At 52.9% G+C, this 21,734-nt stretch overlaps 1 protein-coding gene across 4 annotated transcripts in view; it reads left to right on the forward strand.

The window, feature by feature from the left end:
• The first annotated feature begins 4,586 nt into the window (after positions 1-4,586).
• Positions 4,587-21,734, forward strand: part of GPR26 (G protein-coupled receptor 26) — an 81,016-nt gene continuing 63,868 nt past the window's right edge. For all 4 annotated transcript variants that reach the window (XM_027596165.1, XM_027596163.1, XM_027596161.2 and 1 more), the window contains exons 1-2: positions 4,587-5,304; positions 14,494-14,607. In XM_027596165.1, coding sequence (XP_027451966.1) covers positions 4,637-5,304; positions 14,494-14,607 — 782 coding nt within the window. In that variant the 5' untranslated portion in view covers positions 4,587-4,636. The remainder of the gene's footprint in view (positions 5,305-14,493; positions 14,608-21,734) is intronic.

Here is a 21,734-nt window from a genome sequence, read left to right on the forward strand (position 1 = left end):
TGAATATCATCAGAAGAGACCAAATCTGGGCAGCAAAACAGAGTCTCAATGATTACATGAATAGTGTCCACATCCTTTCCTTCCTTAACTGACACCCTGGGTACACTGATTAAATTTTGAAACCTCAGTTTCCTCATCTGTATAATGGTGGTAACTAAAACTTCTCTCATATAGAGTTGCTGTGAAGATCAAATGAGATTAGATAGGCAGAATGTCTGGATCATCACGAACCTTTGATAAATATTCTTAGCATCATGAGTCCCATCAGACAGAAGCACATCATCTCCCCCAGGAGATCACCAGCTAAGACTGCCAGGCAGCAGGCTTCCTTCTTTCTGCTGAGCCCATTGCCTTCTATGCCTGGTCCGTGGGGCCTGGGACAGCCACGGAGACTCAGGAGTGGCAAAGACCCTGTCCAGACAGCCAATTCCTCTCCTCCCTGCTAATAGGCAAGTAAGCCAGAGGCCTGATGGTCCTGTTGGAAAAACTCTGTTCAGTTTCTTGTTCTGCTCACCCAGCATGACAGCTGGGCCAGGGAGTATGCATAAACAGCCTGCCTGGAGAGGTACCACCACAGAGGTACCACTCCAGGAGTGGGCAGAAGCCAGCAGCCGAGAGGGCTCTGGATAGTGAATCAGGATCCTGGGTTCCAGGCCCTGGTCTTCCACTTACCAGCCACATGTTCCTAGGCAAGGAATGTTAGCTCTAGGATTTATTTCCTTATATGTGCAACAAGAATGTCTGTGTCACTCTTAGAATCCCCAGGGTTCTACAGGGTCACATGAATTAGCAGGTGTGTAAGTGCTTTGAAGATGGAGACCTGCTGGCGGGCTCAGGTAGAGAGGTGGCAGGGATGTATACCCATGAAGGCTGGATGCTCCAGATCCTGAAAGTCATTATCTGAAAGGGACTGACCTTTCTGTCCTCAGCCTGGCATTGGGCTCACATCCAGGATTTGCCACCACCTTTCTTTCCGTCCATTCTATAGACTCATCTTCTCTTCAGAATCACAAATATGCACCAGACTTTGGCCTCTATGCATTTGCTCAACTAACTCCCTCCCCCCAGCTCCTAGGCCCTCCTCCACTTGCAAAAATCCAGAATCCTCTGACTCCCTAAAGGGAAGTGCTCTCTGTGGCCATAGACTTCAGTGAGACCTCTCTCAGAGCGGTGGTGACATTCCAGTTTCTGTTCAGCTTATATAAATCTTCCACCTCTTTTTAAAGATAGCCATGGAAAGGACCACCTCTGATTGTAAGTATATGTGGTGTGTGTGTGTGTGTGTGTGTGTGTGTGTGTGTATTCAAGCACACACGTGACACATTTTTTAAAAAAATTTTTCACATGTGACAAATTGTGTGTGATAAAGTGTCACAATTGGAAAGAACATGGGTTTTAACATCCAATAGATAAGGATTCTAATCCTGATTCTGCCATCTTAATTCATTCTGTCCTATCTGTTGATGCCCACCTGGAGGGACCTTGAACACATTGTGGGTCTTTCTGGGTCTTGGCTCCTTCGCTTGTCGAGATAGACTCATGATACTTATGCTGGAGGGTTGCATGAATGATTCCCAACCATGGGTGCCTGTGCCTGCCTCCACGTAGAACTATATTCAACAATCTGAAGGGGTGAGACTCACTTCTGTTTTTGAGCATGCCCGTGGGGCCCAGTTACAGTATTTAATGACTCATGTTAACACTGTCATGAACATCCTATCACTTCTCTCCAGCTCAGAGAAATATGCAGACATACAGATCTGGCCATAGTGTGGCCCCCTGAGGACTGGCTCCAAGCACTGACAGCCCATGTCCCCCAATCAGATGTACCAGCTGCTTGAGCTCACTCACAAGAGGCAGTGGGGACCCAGCTTCCAGTCCTGGACAGGAACAGGCATCTCCCTTCTTTGGTGACTATGACCTTCCTGCTGATGTCTGGGGCTCTGTCAGGACCTGCATCCAGTAAGGCCCAGCTTGGCTGAAGCCACGGGGGCTGGGGACCTGGTCACCAGGGACACCACTCCTCCTTCAGCCCTACTAGGAGCAGGAAGTATTGTTCACAACCAGAAGAAAATGAACTCTGTTCTTTAGGAAACTGAGTTAAAATATTCTGAGTGTCTTTCTGGCATTTTAACTTTTCAATGTTGCCTTTAGGAATTCAGAAGGCAAATGATCCTCAAAATGATGTGTGTGCATGTGTGTGTGTGTGTATGTGTGCACATTCACTAGCTTATTGCTCTTAGACCTGGTTACATGGTCACTGACATCATTTTAATGTTGCTAAGTTGAGATGCTTTCAAGTTCCTGACCAAGAACCCCTGCTTGAGAAGGTGACAGAAGCCTTTGGAGCATGCAGGAAGGGCCAATCTAGGGAGCTATTGATACTTGCTTCCTCCTTACCCACTCACCCATGCATGCTCTTTGAGCTTCGGTGTCCTTTTCTTGTCATTGTTGCAGGGATTAAATACAGTGTGATAATGTTTGGATGTGTTTTGTAAATGCCGAAGCACTATGAGGGTATCAGCACTTGATGTTGTGCTTCCTACACACACTGGTGACCCTTCAGCGTGTCCCTCCAGGCCAGAATGTCAGGCTGTTGTTGGAGGATGTGCCCAGGTGCTGAGCAGACATCTAGCCAGTCCACTGGCCCACTTTTCATTGAGCGTTCTCCTCGGGCATCCTCATAGATCACCCTCATTGGAGTGACCTAAGGAGCCCACTGACAGTGCAGTGCCCCCGACCTGCTGATTTGGAAACCCCAAGTATGACCCAGGAATCTCGATCTTTAACCAGTACCCCAAGTTTATCAGGTGAGTCTGAAAAATACCAAAGTGTGAGAATCGTGGACCCAATGGTGTCCCCAGAAATGTATTCCTTGATTCGTTTACTCTACAGCAGTGTGCGGACACCTATCTCATGCCAGGGGCTTTGTGTGGGGACAGTCTTTGGGAGCCGGGGAGACGCACAGATGAACATCTCACTCTGATGTCACACACCAAGAATCTAATGAAGACACGTATCCAACCCTGAATTCTGTGCGCCCCGTGAGGGGGCCAAGCGATGTGGAGATGGCTGACATTCGGTTCCGTTTCTTCCCCTGGGAGGCAAAGCTCTGCACACACCATCGTGGGTTACTGTTTATCAGAGCTCTGAAAGGTAAAGAAGGAAACCGAGGCTTAACAAGGTTCAGTGACTTGTGCGGGGTCCTAGGATGGCAGTGGTGTGCTGGTAAATGTTTAATCAGGCTCTCAGGGTGGGGGAGGGAAGCTCTGATCCACACACCTTCCCCACAGGGTCTTGGTAAAAGCACAGAAGGGCCACTGTCTCTGCACACTTTCCTGAGGGTAGGCTTACACCTTGCACTCCCAGAGTCCCTGAGGCTGCCACCAAGCCAGGCCACCCACCATCTTCCCCTTTCTCTAATGAGCTTCCGCACATTATGTCATCCAGGTCCTTCATAAACTGGAACTTGCTGTCTCACCAGACCCAGGGCAGATGGTGTGTGGGGCTGACTGATGGCAGCAGCTGGAACTCAGGCCGGGAATGCTGAGCCCCACCACAGCTCTGCTGAGGCTGACTGTGGACAGACAGGCTGATCCAACTGTGAGGGCTCGCGGTCAGACAAAGCCCTCTCCTGGCTGCGGGAGATGCCCAGAGGATGTCACAGTGAGTTGCAGCATCCCCCCAGCGGACTCGAGAAGCTGTGGCTGAAAGGTGAGGGCAAGAGGACCTGGCAAACGGAGCACCCACAGGAGCACCGTAGGTGCCCTGGAGCCAGGCCCTTGGTCATGCAGGATGGAGAAATGTGGGTTCCTTCAGCTCTCAGCCAAAGGAGTCTCCCTGAGTTCTCCCAGCTCAGCCTGGAGAGGGAGGAGCACATCAGCCCTGGGCAGCTGCGGCGGGCACAGATGGGTAGGACCTCCATGTCAGGGTCTGGCGGGGCTGGTGCTCAGGCTGGGACAGGTGGCACTGAGGCGTGAAGGTGCCCAGGCATCCGTCCCTTTTCTCAGACAGACTTCCTTCACTCAGCCTGTCTTGGACACACAGAGGGGAGGGCTGGGAGGGCTGGAGGGGCGGGGGAGCTACAAGGAGCCAATCACCCTGCACTGGAGCCTTCAGGGCCGGTTCTCTTCAGTGTGTGAGGGCGCCTGTGCGCATCAGCGGGGATTTCTGTGATAGAAGCAGCCGGATTCCAGAGAGGGAGAGAAGAGGAGGGGGAGGAACCGGAGGGGAGGAGAAAATTGGGGGTGGGAGAGACAGACGGAGAGAACAGCAGTGGGAGAGAGGGAAGAGAAGCCCAGCCAGGAGAGAGCGGGAGAGGGAGCGGGCGGGAGGCAGCGAGAAAGTGGAGGGGAGAGTAGAAAGGGAGAGCGAGCAGGGAGAGGGCAGGACGAGAGAGCCAGGGAGCCGGCGGGCGTGCGCGCCGCGGCGGCAGACCGCGGGTAGAGGGATGGGGTGAGGACCGCGGGCGGGCGCCGGGCAGCCAGCTCCGGGGCGCCGGCGCGGGGGGCCCATGGCGGCGGGCGCTGGGGGGCCGCGGGGCGGCGGCGGCGGCGGCGGCGCGGGGCTGAGCGGCGGCGGGGGCGCCATGGCGGTGCCGGGTGGCGGGCCCTGAGCGCCGCGGCGGGCGCGCACCATGAACTCGTGGGACGCGGGCCTGGCGGGGCTGCTGGTGGGCACGATGGGCGTCTCGCTGCTGTCCAACGCGCTGGTGCTGCTGTGCCTCCTGCACAGCGCGGACATCCGCCGCCAGGCGCCGGCGCTCTTCACCCTCAACCTCACGTGCGGCAACCTGCTGTGCACCGTGCTCAACATGCCGCTCACGCTGGCCGGCGTCGTGGCGCAGCGGCAGCCCGCCGGGGACCGCCTGTGCCGCCTGGCCGCCTTCCTCGACACCTTCCTGGCCACCAACTCCATGCTCAGCATGGCCGCGCTCAGCATCGACCGCTGGGTGGCCGTGGTCTTCCCGCTGAGCTACCGCGCCAAGATGCGCCTCCGCGACGCCGCGCTCATGGTGGCCTACACGTGGCTGCACGCGCTCGCCTTCCCCGCCGCCGCGCTCGCCCTGTCCTGGCTCGGCTTCCACCAGCTGTACGCGTCGTGCACGCTGTGCAGCCGGCGGCCGGACGAGCGCCTGCGCTTCGCCGTCTTCACGGGCGCCTTCCACGCGCTCAGCTTCCTGCTGTCCTTCGTCGTGCTCTGCTGCACGTACCTCAAGGTGCTCAAGGTGGCTCGCTTCCACTGCAAGCGCATCGACGTGATCACCATGCAGACGCTCGTGCTGCTCGTCGACATCCACCCCAGGTGAGGGTGGGGGGGCCGGGGGCAGGGCTGTGGGAGGGGAGGCTCAGTTTGGGGAGGGCTCTTGGTGGGAGGAAGGGGGTTCTTGTGTCCCCCCACGCCCCAGCTTGTGGTCTCGAGCAGGCCCCTATGCCACGGAGCCTCCATTCCTGCTTCTGAAAACTCGGGTCGGGGGAGGGACAAGTGCTGCCGGTCTTGAGACGGGTGCTTAGAGCATCCACAAAGCAAACCACCAAAAACGTGGGTGAAACAGTATGTACGTTTTTTGAAGCCTCGGGGTAGGAAGCAGAGTCAGAACTCTGTTGGACTTCTCTGATACTTCTTTGATGTGTTTGTAGATTTCACTTTAAACAGCGCGCGAGAAGGCAGTGATCTCTGTTCACTGCTTGAGTCCTTTAAAGGGTTCTGATGAGGGCCCTGAGAGTGTGGCTTAGATGCTTGGGGAGCCCCTCGAGAGCTCTTGTGGGAACATGGTGCTTTTCTGGGTCTTTCCTTTCTCTGTGTGTGGCACTGCCTCTGTCTCCTGATCCTGTGTGTGTGAGACAGTCCTCGGGCTGCACCTTCCTCTGTGGAACCTTAAAGGAGCATCTGAAGGGCTCTTGAGGGAACTGGAGGGGGGCTTCTCCTGCTCTTCCCAAACGGCACTGCCCTGTGGCCCCCAGACTTGGAGGCCGGAGGCACTTGCAGGGGGAGTGTCACCCACGAGGTTCCTGGGAAAAACCCACCCACCCCACCTGCACCCTCACCGGGCCACTGTCTCAGAAAGGCAGGTCGGGGTGGGCATTTCAGGTGCAGCCACTCCCTAGGAACTCCTGCCATCCCCTGGAGCATTTCGGGGAAGGAAGGAGGAAACTCTTAGCTGAGGTGTCCTGAGCTCACCTTGGTTTTCCTTATGGGACTAGGAACCCAAGGAAGGAAACACTTGGTGGTGTCTCTGAGGACTCTGCCGTTTTAGATCTCATCACCCCAGGGAAGGGCAGCCTTCCCTTCTGTCGCCCAGGACCCTAAATCAGGGGGCTTTGGCTTCCAGATGGCGCAGAAAGCGAGCTAGACAGAGAACTCCTCAGGGGGGTGGCTGGGGGCAGTGAGGGAGTTGGGTCCTTACGGTGTGGATGCCCCTCCCCACCCAAGGAGAAGCAAGCTTGTGGCTGAGGTGGACAGACTGGACGTGCCAGTCTGAGCAAGCGTTCCTTCAGTGTGAGTTGTTTCTGCCCATGAGCAATAGAAAGAAGAGCCCTTAAACTTTACTGTGTCTGCGCACGCAAAGGCATGCACGCGTGTGTCCACTGTTTCGCCCCAGAATGGCCCCTCATTCCGTGCCGGGCCAAGGCTTCCAGCCACAGAGTGTTCCCCGCGGAATCATGCACAGTGTTTACATGTGAATGCCCAATAGCACAAAGACACCAGGGCCTATGAACCCACGTGTACACACGTGTGAGCCGCACGCACACAGTTGCACGTGTTCATGTGTAGACTGCACGTCTAACAGATGGGTCACCACATGTGCACGTCATAGGGGACATGCATTCACGCCGACTACAAAGACATGGCTGACTCACTGCCCGCATCTGTTGACGGTTCAGTGTCGCTTTCGGAAATACTCCGCAGCCGCAATTGCAGAACTGCTCCCCTTTGCCATCTCCCGGGGCGTGAGGACCTCACTTTAGAAGGTGCATCCCCAGGACTTGACTGGGGCTGTTTTAGAAGCTGAGGGAATGTTGTTGAACAACCGGGACCAGAACGATTCCTATCACGGGCCCTCCCACCATGAGTCTAGGCAGAGAAGGTGTTGAACCAGGAAAGGAATCCGTTCTTATTCAGACCAGTGCACGTCCCATCCCTGCTGCCATTCCACGTTCCAGAACAGGAGGGGCCGTGGCTTCTTTTTAGCCCATTTGGGATATAAGGCCATCTCCACTCTTGCAAACCTGTCACTGGCTCCAGGCCAGCATGCTCCCTCTGGTCCCCTCTGGGGGAACCTTGACCTCTTCGAAGCCCTGGGATGCTTTCAGGAACCCCGACTCCCAGTGCCATGGGGCCGTGCGGGGCCAAAGGATAGCGCTAGTCTGCACCAGGGTAGGGGAAGGGCTCCTGGGGCAGGGATGGCCCTCGGCCAGTTCAGACAGACCCCACCGGCCGAGGGCCGGCCTGAGGTTACGGCGTAGCAAGCAGATGTGACGGCACTGTCCCTTCAGTGAACCCCACCTGCCTTCTGCACAGAGTCAGGTCCCCAGAGCGAGAGGGTGGGTGATGGGCACACACAGGAGGACACCAGCTTCCTCGCAGCTGATCCACAGCCTTCTTTCCTGGCAGCTCTAAACTCTTCCTCTCCGTAAAGGAGAAACTGCAGAGCTAGCTCGGTCTGACGGAGAAGGCTGCCCCTCGAGCCTCCAAGCCCTAGGCACGAAAGCTCCAGAAAGATCAGCCAAGCCTCCCGGGCTGGTTTGGTGTTGACAGCCAGGGGCACCTGGGGATCAGCAGAAGCCAGGCTTCCTTATCTGGACAGCCAGGGCGGGAGGTGGAGTCATTGCTCGCTGGAAGTTTTCCTTAACAGCCACCACACTAACGGCCTCCTGAGACTTAATTAGGAGGGACCCGTTTTTGAGTTCCCTGAGGCCCAGGGTGACGTTTGTCAGAAAGCTCCCTGCTGGGGCCTGCTCTTCCCACAGAGTGTTTAACCCCGTGAGTGGCAGACTGGACTCCTTGGTTTCAATAACGCCAAAAGACCCTCTGGTTTAAATTAAATCTGTCCTGAGAGACGTTCCCCACTCCTGTCTTCCTGTGGTGGTTTTTCAAGTTGCGACATTCGTAAAGCAATTAAGAATTCCTAATATTTATTACCCACCTGGTCCTCTGATTGCTCCATTTGCTTGGTTCTGTTCTCCCAAACCACAGCTCCGGACGAGGGATGGTGGGTCCTCTCCCTGGTGCTGAGAGTTGTGGGCTTTCACCTGACGTGGGACAAAGGTGGGGTGCCGGGGCACCGACGTGACATCCCTGGTCCCCCAGTCCAGCTGAGGGCCGCCACTCATCGGGATGGGTCAGGGACTTCTCCACGGGATGGTGAAGCACATTCATCCTTGTGATCAGGGTCTAGGGAGGGTTGGCTAAAGGGTCCACCCTGGAGGGCATCCGAGCTGTGGCATAGGAAATGGAAGGGCCCATGGAGATAACCTCACTGTGCCCTTGATTTTACAGATGAGGAAATTGGGAGACCCAGGGAAGAAGGGCAAAGGCACTTGCCTAATTTAACAGGTCTAGGATGTGTTTCAAGCCAAAACTTGTGCCTGGTTCTGCCCTTAAGATTTATAGATGGGACAAAAGTGCAAATAGAGGCTCATAAATCATCTATATAAATATTTAGAAGTTCTAAATTAAGCTTACAAACTGTTAAATGAAATATGTTCTATCCTCCTACCTTGACAAGTATACATTTATAACACTTTGCAAGGCTGGGTTCGAATTTAGAATTCTCAGGCTCCTTGGAGTTCAGCCTCGTCCGTGGTGGGGAAAGCTGAGCTGGCTCCAAGCACACAGCCCCTGCCTCTCCTCCCCACCCCTGGCTCTACCCAGTACCACGAGGAGCCTCCACTACTCAGGCCCCAAGCGAGCACACCTGTGGCATTGTCCACCCTCTGGAGGATGGGCCTGGGGACGGTGCCTGCTCATGTTCTGGAAGTAGGATCGGGGCATTTGGGCAGGGAATTCCGGGTTCCGGGTCCTTGGAGCTTGATCTAGAATGGATGATGTGGGCTCTGGGTGGGCACATGAAGTCTTCATTTCGTGGGGAGGGGCGTAGTCCGCCTCACCATCCAGGACCCAGGATAAGGTCCCCTCTTGTGAGATCTGAGGACATGACTTTCCACACCAGCATCCTGACCCCAAACTCAAGGTCATCTCCACCATTGGTCAGCCTGTTCCTTTGCCTTTTGTTTTGTTCTCTTTAAAAGCCAGAAAACAAATCTGGATTGCCCTGGGGGTACTTGGAGCATGCGCTCAGGACCAACTGCCGTCATCTGGAGACCAGTGAGGGCCCAGACCATCGTGCTGGGCATGGTGGTGTCTGGGACCGGAAGATTTGGGCTGTGATTGCCTCATTTATTCACTTCAGATATTCCTGGCCTTCTCTGTTCATTCTGCCATTTATTGATGCCTACTGGGGAACATCTCTTTGGCCCCATATGTTACGATGCCAGAAAGCCCATCTCTTTGTCACAAGGAAGCTGTGTCCTATGTCAGCTCTTGGAAAGCCCCACGCTGGTGCCCTTGCTTGTACTTGGGGAGGATGTTGCTGGCCAGGGGAATTTGGGGCCCCTTACCCTCTGCACTGCAGAGTCAGCCTACAAGTCTGAGGACTCCAGCTGCCCAGAACTATCTGGAGAATGCATTCATGTGGCTAGACGCAGCTTGCTTATTTCTCTGTGATCCTATGGAGGGCAGTGGGATCTGGGGGAAACACCCCAGATCCTGGAGTCAGGAGTCCTGGTTCTGTCCTAAACTCATTGTGGGACCCTTGGCATGGCGTAAGCCCAGCTGGCCCTCTGTGTCCTTATCTGCAAATAAATAAAATAACAGCTCACAGGGCTACAAGATGTCAAGGAGCTCAGTTTTGCAAAGCTGTGGTGGAGGAAAAAATGAGAGCAAGTGCAGAGTGATTTTATTCTGTTGTTCTGGGCGCAGGCAAGCTGCTCTCATCCTGTGCTTCACAATAATGATAAGCAAGAGGGTTGCACGGCTGCCCTGCCCTCCTTCTGCTGCCATCCCCCTGGCCTTACCTGGAAATGGGGGGGGGAGGAGGGGCTCTGGGCAGGGAAGATGGATCCGTCCTCTTGCAGGAGTTCGGGGAAGCAGCCGTGTGGTTCCTGACCAGGAGCGCCATACTGGGAGTCAGTAACTGGGTGCTAGCTCTGCTAGCATCTCACTCTCTCGGGGAGGGGGGCAAGTTCCTCTCTTCTCTGAGCCTCATTTTCTCCATCTGTGAGCTGAGTTAGGTGGATGAGGGGGTTTCCCATACTAGACATGACTGTGTGACTGTAGGGTCTAGCCAGTCTGTCTCAGAGCAGAGACATGCCTAGGCCCATGTGGATGCTAACCCAGACACGGCATCCACCTCAGACACCTGCGGCATGCCAAGGGCCATTAAGACAGTATCCACTGGGTTCCTGGAGGCCAGAGAGGGTCACAGAGCCAGCATGAGAGTCAGGAGTCAGCTCAGACCTCCTTCCTCTGGCATGGCCCCTGGTTGCCGCTCTTTCTGTCTTTCTGTCTGTCTGTCTCTCATACATGCACAGGGCAGAAAGAAGACTTTTATAGTGGGAGGGAGCCCTGTGGTTTTGGAGCTCAAGATAGTGCTGGGACATGGTAATCATTCAGTAAACATGTTGAATAGATAATAATCATGGTTAGCGTTTATTGAGTGCTTACTGAGTCAGACGCTGTCCTAGGTACTTTTTGGATGTTAATCTCAATAAGACCTTAGGAGATAGGTACTCTTAGAACTGTCATTTTAGAGATGAGGAGGCTGATGAACAGAGAAGTTGTGTAACTTGCCTAAAGCCACACAGCAATTAAGTGGCAAAGCCTGGATTTGAACCCAGACGTCAGGCTCTGGGGACACACGCTTACTACCACACTATTAACAAGAAAGGCCTCCAGGTTAGTGGCAGCTTTCATGGTCTTGCTTTGTCCAATTGGCTCAAGATTTTTAAGGCTCACTTAAAAAAAAAATCGGTTTCAGAACAGGTTTCTACCATCATCTCTTTTGAGGAGGTCACTTAAAAAAATGATTGAGACTTAATTTTCTAAGAGATTTTTTAAGGGCTCATCCCTTCATACCACATAGACGGATTAGGTGTTTTCTGGATGTCAGATGTTGAGCTTTGAACTGCAGGCACCCACAGAAGTAACTTGTCTGTAAGTGCCCGCCATGCAATGCTTCCTGCTGTACAAAGCTTTGCAAGAACAGAGAGAATTATTCCCCACAGATTTTGACCGTGTACAGTAGGGACGCTGATCATTCCAGTCTATACAATGTCTATTTTATTCCTTTCGGGTCACTGAAATATGTCTGTTTTTCTTCCCAAAGACCTCCGAAGCTTTTACCAATATCTGCTTTTAAGTATTCCTCATGTCTTTAAGGAAGGACTATCTCGCACAGCCAGGAGAGGGGAGACAACTGGGTCCTCAGCCCCTCAGCAGGGAGTTCAGTCCGTCCTGGGGGTGCCGGAGGAAGCTCCTCACTCCTCAAGAGCTTGCTAGCTGATGAGTCATTTCTGTGCCTGATAAATGGTAGCTCTAGTTATAGCTATTATGAAATTCCCCTTGGATAAACGAGGAACCAGATTCAGAGAGGTTTAGTGACTTCCCCAAGGCCACACAGCAATGAGGGCAGAGCTGGGACTAGGGCATCTCACTCAGAGCTCCTTCATTCATTGGGGTTATTCTGAAGCATCTGAGAAATGGACAACATTGTCACGGTCACAGACGGGAGGAGGGCCCAGCCCCAGTGCCACCATCAGTGTCTCTGGGGTACCCTTGATGTGGTGCTCATTTTTTAGGAGATACCTAGAATGCCCTATGCCTCGCAGGGCTGAGTGTACCATGATGGCTCAGGTCCCAAATCTCCAACAATTCTCAAGTCCATTACATGAACATTTGGGGGGATATATTTCAATATTAAAACAAAAGGGCCTGTGTTATGGAGAATATACCAAACGCACATGCCCTAGGGTGCCCATCGTCCTGGTTTGCCAAGTACTGACGGGGCTCTCTGAGGATGCAGGACTTTGGGTTTTAAAACCAGGACCATCTCGGGCAGACCAAGATGAATTGGTTACCTCATGGCATCCAGACCTCCTGGGTGGGGACTTGTGCCTTCTCTCCATGCCCACCCATATCGTGCACATGTTACGAGAGCCAGGGGACATTGGTAGAAGACTCTGCAGAGACCCAAGTATAAATGGGGAGCCAGGAGATTAAGACTGACTCTTGCTGGGTGACCTCAGACGAAGTCCCCCAGTCCTCCTCCCCCACTGGCTGTATTCTTCAGATTTTGTGGATAAGATGATGCCCTGGTGCCTCCCAAGGGGTTGGTGAAGACCCCCCCACTAGTTGGGAGACGACACCCAAGCCTCCAAAGTCAGATGGCCTGGGTTCAGATCCTGTTATCACCTGGGGCAACAGACTGCCCTGGATTGCTCTGGGTGGAGGCGGGTTTTCCATTTTAAAACTGGGCCAGTCCCATGCAACGCATCCAGGATATGAGACTTTCTGTGCTAAAACCAGGACAGTCCCGATTACCCAGGACAAGTTGGTCATCCTATCACCACTACTCACCAGCTGTGTGATCTTGAGCAAGTTACTTAACCCCTCTGTGCCTCATCTGCTTATTTGAAAATTATAGTTGTATCTGTCGTCAGTGTACAGAGACATTGTGAGCATCAATAAACTAACGCACATGACTCTCCATCAAAGTGTCTAAGATGGGACGGGTTAAAGCCTCAAGAAATGTGGTTTTTTATTAATATTAGTTATTATAAATTAATTACTAGTGTGATTTAATGGTTAATACTTTTTCAGCCAGTGTGAAACCTGTTTGTATAAAACCAAACTCCCGTTCCCAACTCTACATTCCAAGGCAAGGGGAAGAAGTCCTGCAAGAATTTCAGGGGCCCGTTTTAATTCACTGTTAAAACAGTAGTCCTTGTGGAAGGATGGGGAGGTCGCCCCCCTGGCATTCATGCTGCTTGTGAACCTGGCTCATGCACATTCCCTCCGCCCCTTGCTTTCCTCGAACAGACTGGCCTAATTCTGGAGCTGGGGCTCTATAGCAAGGGCCTATATTATCGGCCAGATTATCTCCACATCCTGGGCAGCTCTGTCTGCAGTCTTCCTCCTTGTGCGTTTTTGGAATAATGTGATTTATTTTAAAAATACACAGTAGATGGCGTGCCTGGGTGGCTCAGTCGGTTAAGCATCTGCTTTCGGCTCAGGTCATGATCTCAGGGTCCTGGGATCGAGCCCTGCATCGGGCTCCCTGCTCAGTGGGGAGTCTGCTTCTCCCTCTCCCTCTGACCGCCCCCCCGGCCTGCTCATGCTCGCTCTCTGTCTCTCAAATAGTTAAAATCTTAAAAATAAATAAATAAATACTAGAAACACCTGCCCACATGGAATCCCGTGGAATGGAGCATGTGAGACCTTACAGCTGGACTGGCCCTTCGGGCTCTCTGATGGTGGTAACGGAAAGCTCACTGGTGCTCATGAATTACCCTGTGCCTACAGGAAATAGGTTGCACAAACCACTTCTCTCAGTTGGCATGAGATGTCAGTTCTCGGAAGTCCCTGGAGCTGGTGGAGTCAGGACCGGGCTGTGGTTAGAAGCATAGGCAGCAAGCTCCTGATTCCATCCTCTAAGCTGTGTCCCTGATTTCCCAGAGACTAAACGTTCTATTAGCTTCACTGAGCTTGGCCCCTGAAGGAACCAAGTGACTTCTCCCTGTGACCCCCTAAGGCAGTGTCTATAGCTGCAGGCAGGGCTGAGGCTTTGGGATGGAAGATCCAGGACTGAAGGCGTGGAGGAAAGGAAGAGTCCAGGTCAGCCCAGGTAGAAAGGACCAGCTTTGAGAAACAGCCAAGGCTTCAAATCCTGTCTCCATTTACCAGCTGGGCAAACCAGTTGGCTTCACTGAGCTCATGCTCTTCACTGTAAAACAGGGCAGGTGAAACCCACGTGGCAGGTCGAGCACACCCAGCAAGATGAATATCAGTAAAGACAAGAATTAGAGATACTACTCAGAGAATGTAGACTCTGGCACTGGCATACAGCAGGTGATCAGTGAATTTCATGAGAAGTAACAATGAGAATTTATGTTTACTTGCCCTTGGGCACTGTGTTAATTGCTTTATGTGCTTTACGCATTGAATGCATTCCGTGCATCTGTGTGCTTTTTGCATTTAATTTTCCAAAGAGCCCTTGGTGGCATTTTATTATATTACTATGCACATTTCACAGATGATGACCCTGAGGCTTAGCGATGTCACGCACGTGTCCTAGGTCATGCACGTGTCCAAGGTCTCACACGCCTATGGCCGGGACTTGACCTCAGGTCTCTCTGGCTCCTCCCCGAGCCCCTGCACTCAACGCCCTGCCTGTGTTCATTAATAGCAAGTCATCCTCCCCTCTCTCATGCGCAGTGTGCGGGAACGCTGCCTGGAGGAGCAGAGAAGGAGGCGGCAGCGTGCCACCAGGAAGATCAGCACCTTCATAGGGACCTTCCTCATATGCTTCGCGCCCTACGTGATCACCAGGTGAGCCTCACCGGCCGGACTGGGCCTTTGAAGGGCAAAGCAGGGCCCACGTGACCTGGAGCAGTCACTGGCCTCTCTCTCGGACACATATTTCCAGAGCGGGTGTTGGGGTGACAGTGAACTTGACAGGTTTGGTGAGAAGGAGGGCGCATGCAGCCTTCAGAACCAGAAGGGATGGGAAAGACTCTCCCCTTGATTCCCAAATCACATCGTCTAACCGTGTAGCCCCAAGAGCCCCAAAAGGAAAGGAAAGTGGAGAATGGACAGAGGAAACACCTTGCCCTGGTTGGGTTCCTACTGCCCACTGAGCACGGTGTGGCCCTGCTCCCTGGGCGTCCTCTGCCTGGACACCCTGGTCAACAGCAGGCACCACGTGCCATCGGCCCAGGGAGCAGGGAGCTCGCCCCGTGCCCAGCCAGGTAGGCTTGCCTGCCCCGCCGCTCTGGGCACCTCCCGCTCGTTAGCGCAGGCGTTGTGAGCTGGCCACCTTCGCTCCCATCCTCCACCGCCTGTGCTCCGAGGTGCAGCTTGCTGACCGCGGGGCCGTGCGTTCCAAAAGCCAACCCGCTCTAGCTGCAGGATTTCTCTCTTGTGCTTTAGCCAGGCAAAAAAGCATCATCCCATCAGTTTTGCACACTGGAGGGGAAAAAGAAACCACAACTCTGTATCCGGAATGGCTTCACTGTTTAGGAAGTTGAGGATAAAAAGGGACTTTGATGTTTGATTAGGAAGTGGGTGTTGAGCCTGGGAAGTAGGATCTGTGCAGGGTGTGTGTGTGTGTGTGTGTGTGTGTGTGTGTGAGAGAGAGAGAGAGAGAGAGAGAGAGAGAGAGAGAGAGAGAGATTGAATGAGGACACAGCCCAGTATCCCAGCATCCCGTGGTGTCCTCAGCTGGCAGGTGGAAGGGACCCCCTGCCTAGCTCTCTCCCAGGGTGGGCTTCCATGCTCTGGGGAGGCGGAGCCCACTGTAAGGTCTCCCTGTACCTCCCGTGCGTCCTTCTCCTGAGCTGTCATCTGGTTCCCTGTACTGCCATCCGCTTTCTTTGGCCCAGGAGAACATCTGTCCCCTCCTCCTAGGGGCCCTACTCCCCCACGGCAGCCCCCATCTTTTCTTCTCTTGGAGCGTCTTCCCCTATCTCTTCACAGCCGCCTTCTCTGGGGGAATTCTCGCTTTGCATGTAGGACCTGGGACGGTCTGCAGGTCTCTGGGTAGGTCTGACTTGGGCAGAGCAAGAGCCGATAGTTCTTCCTTCTAGAACCGTTGACTAGACCTCCCCTCCCCACTACTGACATTTTGTGTGGGATCCCCTTTCGGGTGGGGCTGCTCATATTGGAGGCCGTTAGCAGCACTGTGTCTTCTACCCAACAACTCGCCACTACCCCGCTCCTGCTCCCCAGTGTTCACAACTAGAAATGTCATCAGACACTGCCCTGGGGATCAGCATCACCCCTGGGTGAGAACCCTTGGTCTAGATGCGCCACATCCCGCCAGGATTCCGGAGCTTGCATAGATCAGGTTTTCCAAGGTCCACAAAACCCAGGCAGAGACAAGTGGGTTTCTGTTGCTGTCTAAGGGCGGGGCCACGGGGCGGTGACCAGCATAGGCTCTGGAACGTGCCCACTTGGGTTCAAACCACAGCTGCACTTCTTCCTGCTGTGTGACCCTGGGCCAGTGATACCACCTCTCTGAGCCTCCGGCCTCCCATCGAAGTGAGCAGTGCCTGCCACTTAGGGTTGTTTTGAGGATTGAAGCCTTTGAGCATGGGGAGCGTGGATAGCACAGGCCTGGCATGGATGACATCTGTGGTTGGCCCTCCCTCCCTTGTACTTGTGATGGGCTGGCGCGTGCATTGAGGGGATTAATCCAACGAGGAAAGAGGCAATGGCAGGGGAGGGCAGGCAGACGGCTCTCCTCTTAGATCCCACCGGAGAGGGGACCTGTGGGCTGACGACGGGAACTTGAACCCTCAGAGGAGACTAGGTAATGTGGCTCCAGCTTTAAACTATTGGATTTTTCTCTGGCTTAATCTCATTTCCCAACAAAATTTTCCTTTTTTTCTGATTATAGCCTGGTTCATCTAATGGTGCCCAGAAAATAACATTTCAGTAAAACTGATAGTAGATTCACAATGCAATATGTTCCCTCCAAATGGATTTGATGCACTTGGGGTTTTTAAAAATATTCACAGAACTGTTCCTCTTTTATGGGGATGAATGGCAACTTACTAAGGAGAAAAAGCTATGCCCAGAAAACCTCATACATACAAAATACAGCTCTGGGGAAGCCACCCCCAGGCCCACTCACTGCCACCACCGTCCTGGCTCCTATCTTGACTCTTTTTTTGGGGGGGGGGTAAATTTTAACTTTACTTTTTTATTGAAGTATAATTAACAAACAGTGTGGTATTAGTTTCAGGTGTATAATACAGTGATCCAACAATTCTGTGCATTACTCTGTGCTCATCTGACAAGTGCACTCTTGATGCCCTCTCTTTCACCCAGCCCCTGCCCACCGCTCCCCTCTGGCGACCACCTCTCTGTTCTCTGTATTTAAGAGTCTGTTTTTTTGTCTGTCTGTTTTTTCTCTTTGTTTCTTCTTTTTTGTTTCTTAAGTTCTACATATGAGTGAAATCACATAGTATCTGTCTTTCTCTGACTTGCTTCACTTAGCGTTATACTCACCAGCTCTCCATCCATGTTGTTGCAAATGGCAAGATTCCATTCTTTTTATGGCTGAGTAATATTCCACTATATATAATATATATCTTACATCTTTATCCATTCATCATCAGTCAGTGGACATTTGGGTTCCTCCCATATCTTGGCTTTTATAAATAATGCTGCTATAAACAGGTATTCATATATCTTTCCGAATTAGTGTTTTCATTTTCTTTGGGATGTATCTCCAGTAGTGCAATTACTGGATCATATGGTAATTCTATTTTTAATCTTTTGCGGAACCTCCATACTGTTTTCCGCAGTGGCTGTACCAAGTCGCATCCCCACCAGCAGTGCACGAAGGCCCCCTTTTCTCCATATCATCGCCAGCACTTGTTATTTCCTGTGGTTTTGATTCTAGCCATTCTGACAGGTGTGAGGTGCTATCTCATTGTGGTTTTGATTTGTATTTCCCTGACGATGAGTGATGTTGAGCGTCTTCTCATGTGCCTGTTGCCCGTCTGTCTGTCTTCTTTGGAAAAATGCCTATTCAGGTCCTCTGCCCATCTTTTAATTGGATTATTTGTTCTTTTTGTGTTGAATTGTGTAAGTTCTTTATACATTTTGAAGATGAACCCCTTTTCGGATATGTCATTTACAAATATCTTCTACCATTCCGTAGGTTGCCTTGTCACTTTGTTGATGGTTTCCTTTGCTGTGCAGAAGCTTTTTATTTTGGTGTAGTTCCAATAGTTTAATTTTGCTTTTGTTTCCCTTGCCTGAGGAGACAGATCTAGAAAAGTGTTTTTACGGCTGATGTCAGAGAAATTACTGCCTGTATTTTCTTTTAGAAGTTTTACGGCTTCGGGTCTGACATTTAGGTCTGTAATCCATTTTGAGTTTATTTTTGTGGGCGGCGTAAGAAAGTGGTCCAGTTTCATTCTTCTGCATGTGGCCATCCAGTTTCCCCAACACCATTTATCGAAGAGACTCTTTCCCCCACCGCCACCAGTCCACCCTGCTCCTGTCCTGGCTTTCTTATGTGAACAAAGGAACCGTCCTAAGCAAACCTCATAAAATATGCAAACATTCCCTCATTTCATTCCAGCACACGTTTCTCCAGCACCTTCTCTGTGCAGAGCATAAAAAAGACCCTGCAGAGGAGGCATAGGTTGGTGAGGTCCTTCAGGAGACCTCCTCTGCGGAGACACTGACCCTGTAGATACGGCCCTCGCACCCAGACAGAACACTATGTGACGTCATCCGATACGTACAGTGTCCAATATTTCTGAGGCAGGAGCGAGCTCGCCTGGCTGGAGCTTCCTGGACCAACCTTGTGAAGTGGGCGTGGCTATGCTGGAGGGACGATCCAAGCAGAAGGGACAGCATGAGCCAGATTTAGAGCCCTGCAGGGGTTCACCAGTCATGGGTTCCTTTAGAGCACTTGAACACGGCCTGTCTGAATTGAGACGCACTGTAGGTATAAAATGCACACTGGGTTTCCATGGCTTAGCATGACCAAATATATATATACTTTTTATATTGATTCCATGGGGAATGGTGATATCTTGGATTAAATAAACTATACGATTAAAATTAATTTCACCCGCATCTTTGCACACCTGTGGCTTGCCTTGTCCCCTATTGGACAGCACTCGTCTGTAGTCAGAGAGGCCTAGGCCAGGAGTTGTGCTGAAGCCCTTCCTCCCAGCTTCGTCTTCCCCTTGACTTCTAGATGCTCATATCACGTGACCTTCACTTCCCTGGAGCCCCCGTTCCTGCTGCGCTCCAAGAGTGCTCAGGACTCTCTGCCTCCCTTCCTTCCCTATCCAGTGTCCTGCCCAATATCAGAGTTTATTGAGGAGCATCCATGGCGCAACAAAGTCACTGCCTCCCTCCACCACCTCAGGGGCACCGAGGCAGGGGCTCCTGGACGGCCTGAATGGGGGGACATCAGGCCCCAACTAGGGTGGCAGGGAGCGATGTTTGTGGCTGGCACATAAACACAGAGTTAGCTCCCATGAAATTATACCCGTCTTGGAACCACCTGCTCCATCTACACCCCTCCTATGACTGAGGGGAGAAGAGATTCTGATGGGTGCGTCGTGTTTATGGTCACGGGAGGCCCCAGGCACACCCCAGGGAGGTGGGCGTGTGCCCGCGTGCTCGTTACATGTGGGGAGTTCTGTGGGCTCCAGGTGTGTGCTGGGTGTGGCCCAGGTCACATCAGAACCACAGTTCCATGGCCAGGGTGTCCACGCTGCCAAACAGCGTGGGGTGGGGCAGGATTTGCTCTCATATTCACCCCCAGAGAACCTGCCCCAAACTCTCCCTTCTTGCTGACAGTCCAGGCCAGGAACCACACACTGAGTACAGGGAGTCCATCAGATAACCCTGTCTATTGTCACCAACACTGGAATGCAGGTTGCTTCAGGTGGTGACAGATTCTCCTGCTCTTTTCAAACTGGTTTCCAAGTGTACACTCGACCTCCCACCTCAGTAGAAGCTGAAGAGAGACCCTGCTCCCGAAGCGTAGTTCAGGATTCAACTTCTTGCAGGAAGTGATTCCTTGTGGAGAACCTAGAGCCGTGGGTGTTGGAAGCGGAAGGTCCCCTCATGGGCATCTCATACAGGGAGCGCAAGCTGGTTGCACCTTGGGGGCCAGTAGGAACCCACAGCCTGTGCCCAGCTGAACACGTGCTGAGAGGCAGTGTGAAGCCAGGCCGGGAGTGGGTGGGAAGGGCAGTGAATGAGTGCCTCCCCTGCCTGAGGAGAGGGGCACCGGCTGTGTGGTTTTCAGTTCCTAATCAGCTGCTGTGGGTTGCCAACTTGGCTTCACATTAGCGTTACCTGGAGAGCTTAAACCCCCAGACCTCACACTGGACCGGTTAAATTAGCATCCCCAGGTGTGGTGCCTGGCATTGGTGGTTTTAAAACCTCCCAGGGGATTCTAATCCTGAGTGGTGTTGAGAACCACAGCTCCAGTTCACACACACACACACACACACACACACACACACACACTCACACACTCACACACTCACACTCACACACACACTTCACTGATGAGGAAACAAGCCTGGGTTGTAGGGGGCCGTTGCATTGCCTAGAGTCTCGCACTGAGTCCGTGCTGCATCTGGGCCTCCAACCTCAATGGGCTATCTACCAGCTCTTCATACTCTCAGAACTCTCCAGTGGGTCTTCGCAGACTCCACCCCTCCCCTGCTTTCTCACTCACGTCTGTGGCTGTGGCATGGTAGTATCTGGCATGCAAAGATTGCTCCCTGACTCCCTTCCCCAGAGCCCTCTTGCCCACGGGGGTAGGTCACCTTGTCAAATGACCATGTTGTATCGGGATTCTCCAGAGAAACAGACAAGTAAGACAAACACATAGGTCGATAGATCGACAGAGCGGTCGATAGTAGAGAGAGTGTGAGAAGGCCCCCAATCTGCCCTCTGTAAGCTGGAAACTCTGGAAAGCTGGCGTGTGACTCCGTTTGAATCTGAAGGCCCAGCCACCTGGGAGAGCTGATGGTATAAGTCGTGGCCCAAGGGCCAGAGAAGGTGAGACGAGATGTCCCAGCTCAATCACTGAGGCAAGAAAGAAAGGGGCAAATTCCTCTTTCCTCTGACTCCGGCTCTATTCAAGTCCTCAGCAGGTTGGCTGAGGCCCATCCAGTTGGGGAGGGCAATCTGCCTTATTGAGCGCATTGATTCGACTCCTCTAAGTACATTTGGAAACGGAATGTTTAATCTAGGCACCCGTGGCCAGTCAAGCTGACACGTGACATTAACCATCACATAGGTCCTCCGGGACTCAGGCAGCCGGCTGACCCTCAGCAGGCCTTGTGGAGTGCCACCCTGCCCTGAGACAGGCAGAAACCCTGGGAAGAGGGCAGGGGTGAGCCCTGGAGAGTTTGAGAGCTCAGGATGAAGGAGGTCACCTCCTTGGTCACGCAACACAGGCTCTCCTGGGGGCGGTAGGCATCTGTGTCTCTCCAACCTGCCAGGTGCTTGGTTGATGATGGTTCAAGTGAATTGAGCTCAGCGGCAGTCTGGGGCCTAAAGAAGCAACCAGAATATGAGGTGGGTGTGGACCGTGCCAGGAGTCAGGTCCCTGAGGTGTGTAGGGCTCCTGGCTTCACGAGGGTTAACAAGCACCAGGAGGCAGCATGTCGGGCAGAGGTGGGCCCGTGGGAGCTAGGAGTTACGTTCTGGCACCAGGTTAGCTGGACCTGACATGCTGTGCCTTCCAGGCACTTTCATGTTATCCTCCTGGACCCTACAGTGCTCCTGAGGGGTGGGCTGGGCAAGCCGTGGGAGCTGCACTCTGCAGACGGGGGACCTGAGGCACAGAGAGGGAAGGAACTGCAAAGGTCATTGGGCTCACAAGGCACAGGGAGCAGGGCGGCCTGAGGCCAGCCTTGGATAGCCACGGAGCGGCACCGGGGACTCTCCAGATGCAGCAC

This window comes from Zalophus californianus, chromosome 15 (assembly GCF_009762305.2).
Source record: "Zalophus californianus isolate mZalCal1 chromosome 15, mZalCal1.pri.v2, whole genome shotgun sequence".
NCBI lineage: Eukaryota > Metazoa > Chordata > Mammalia > Carnivora > Otariidae > Zalophus > Zalophus californianus.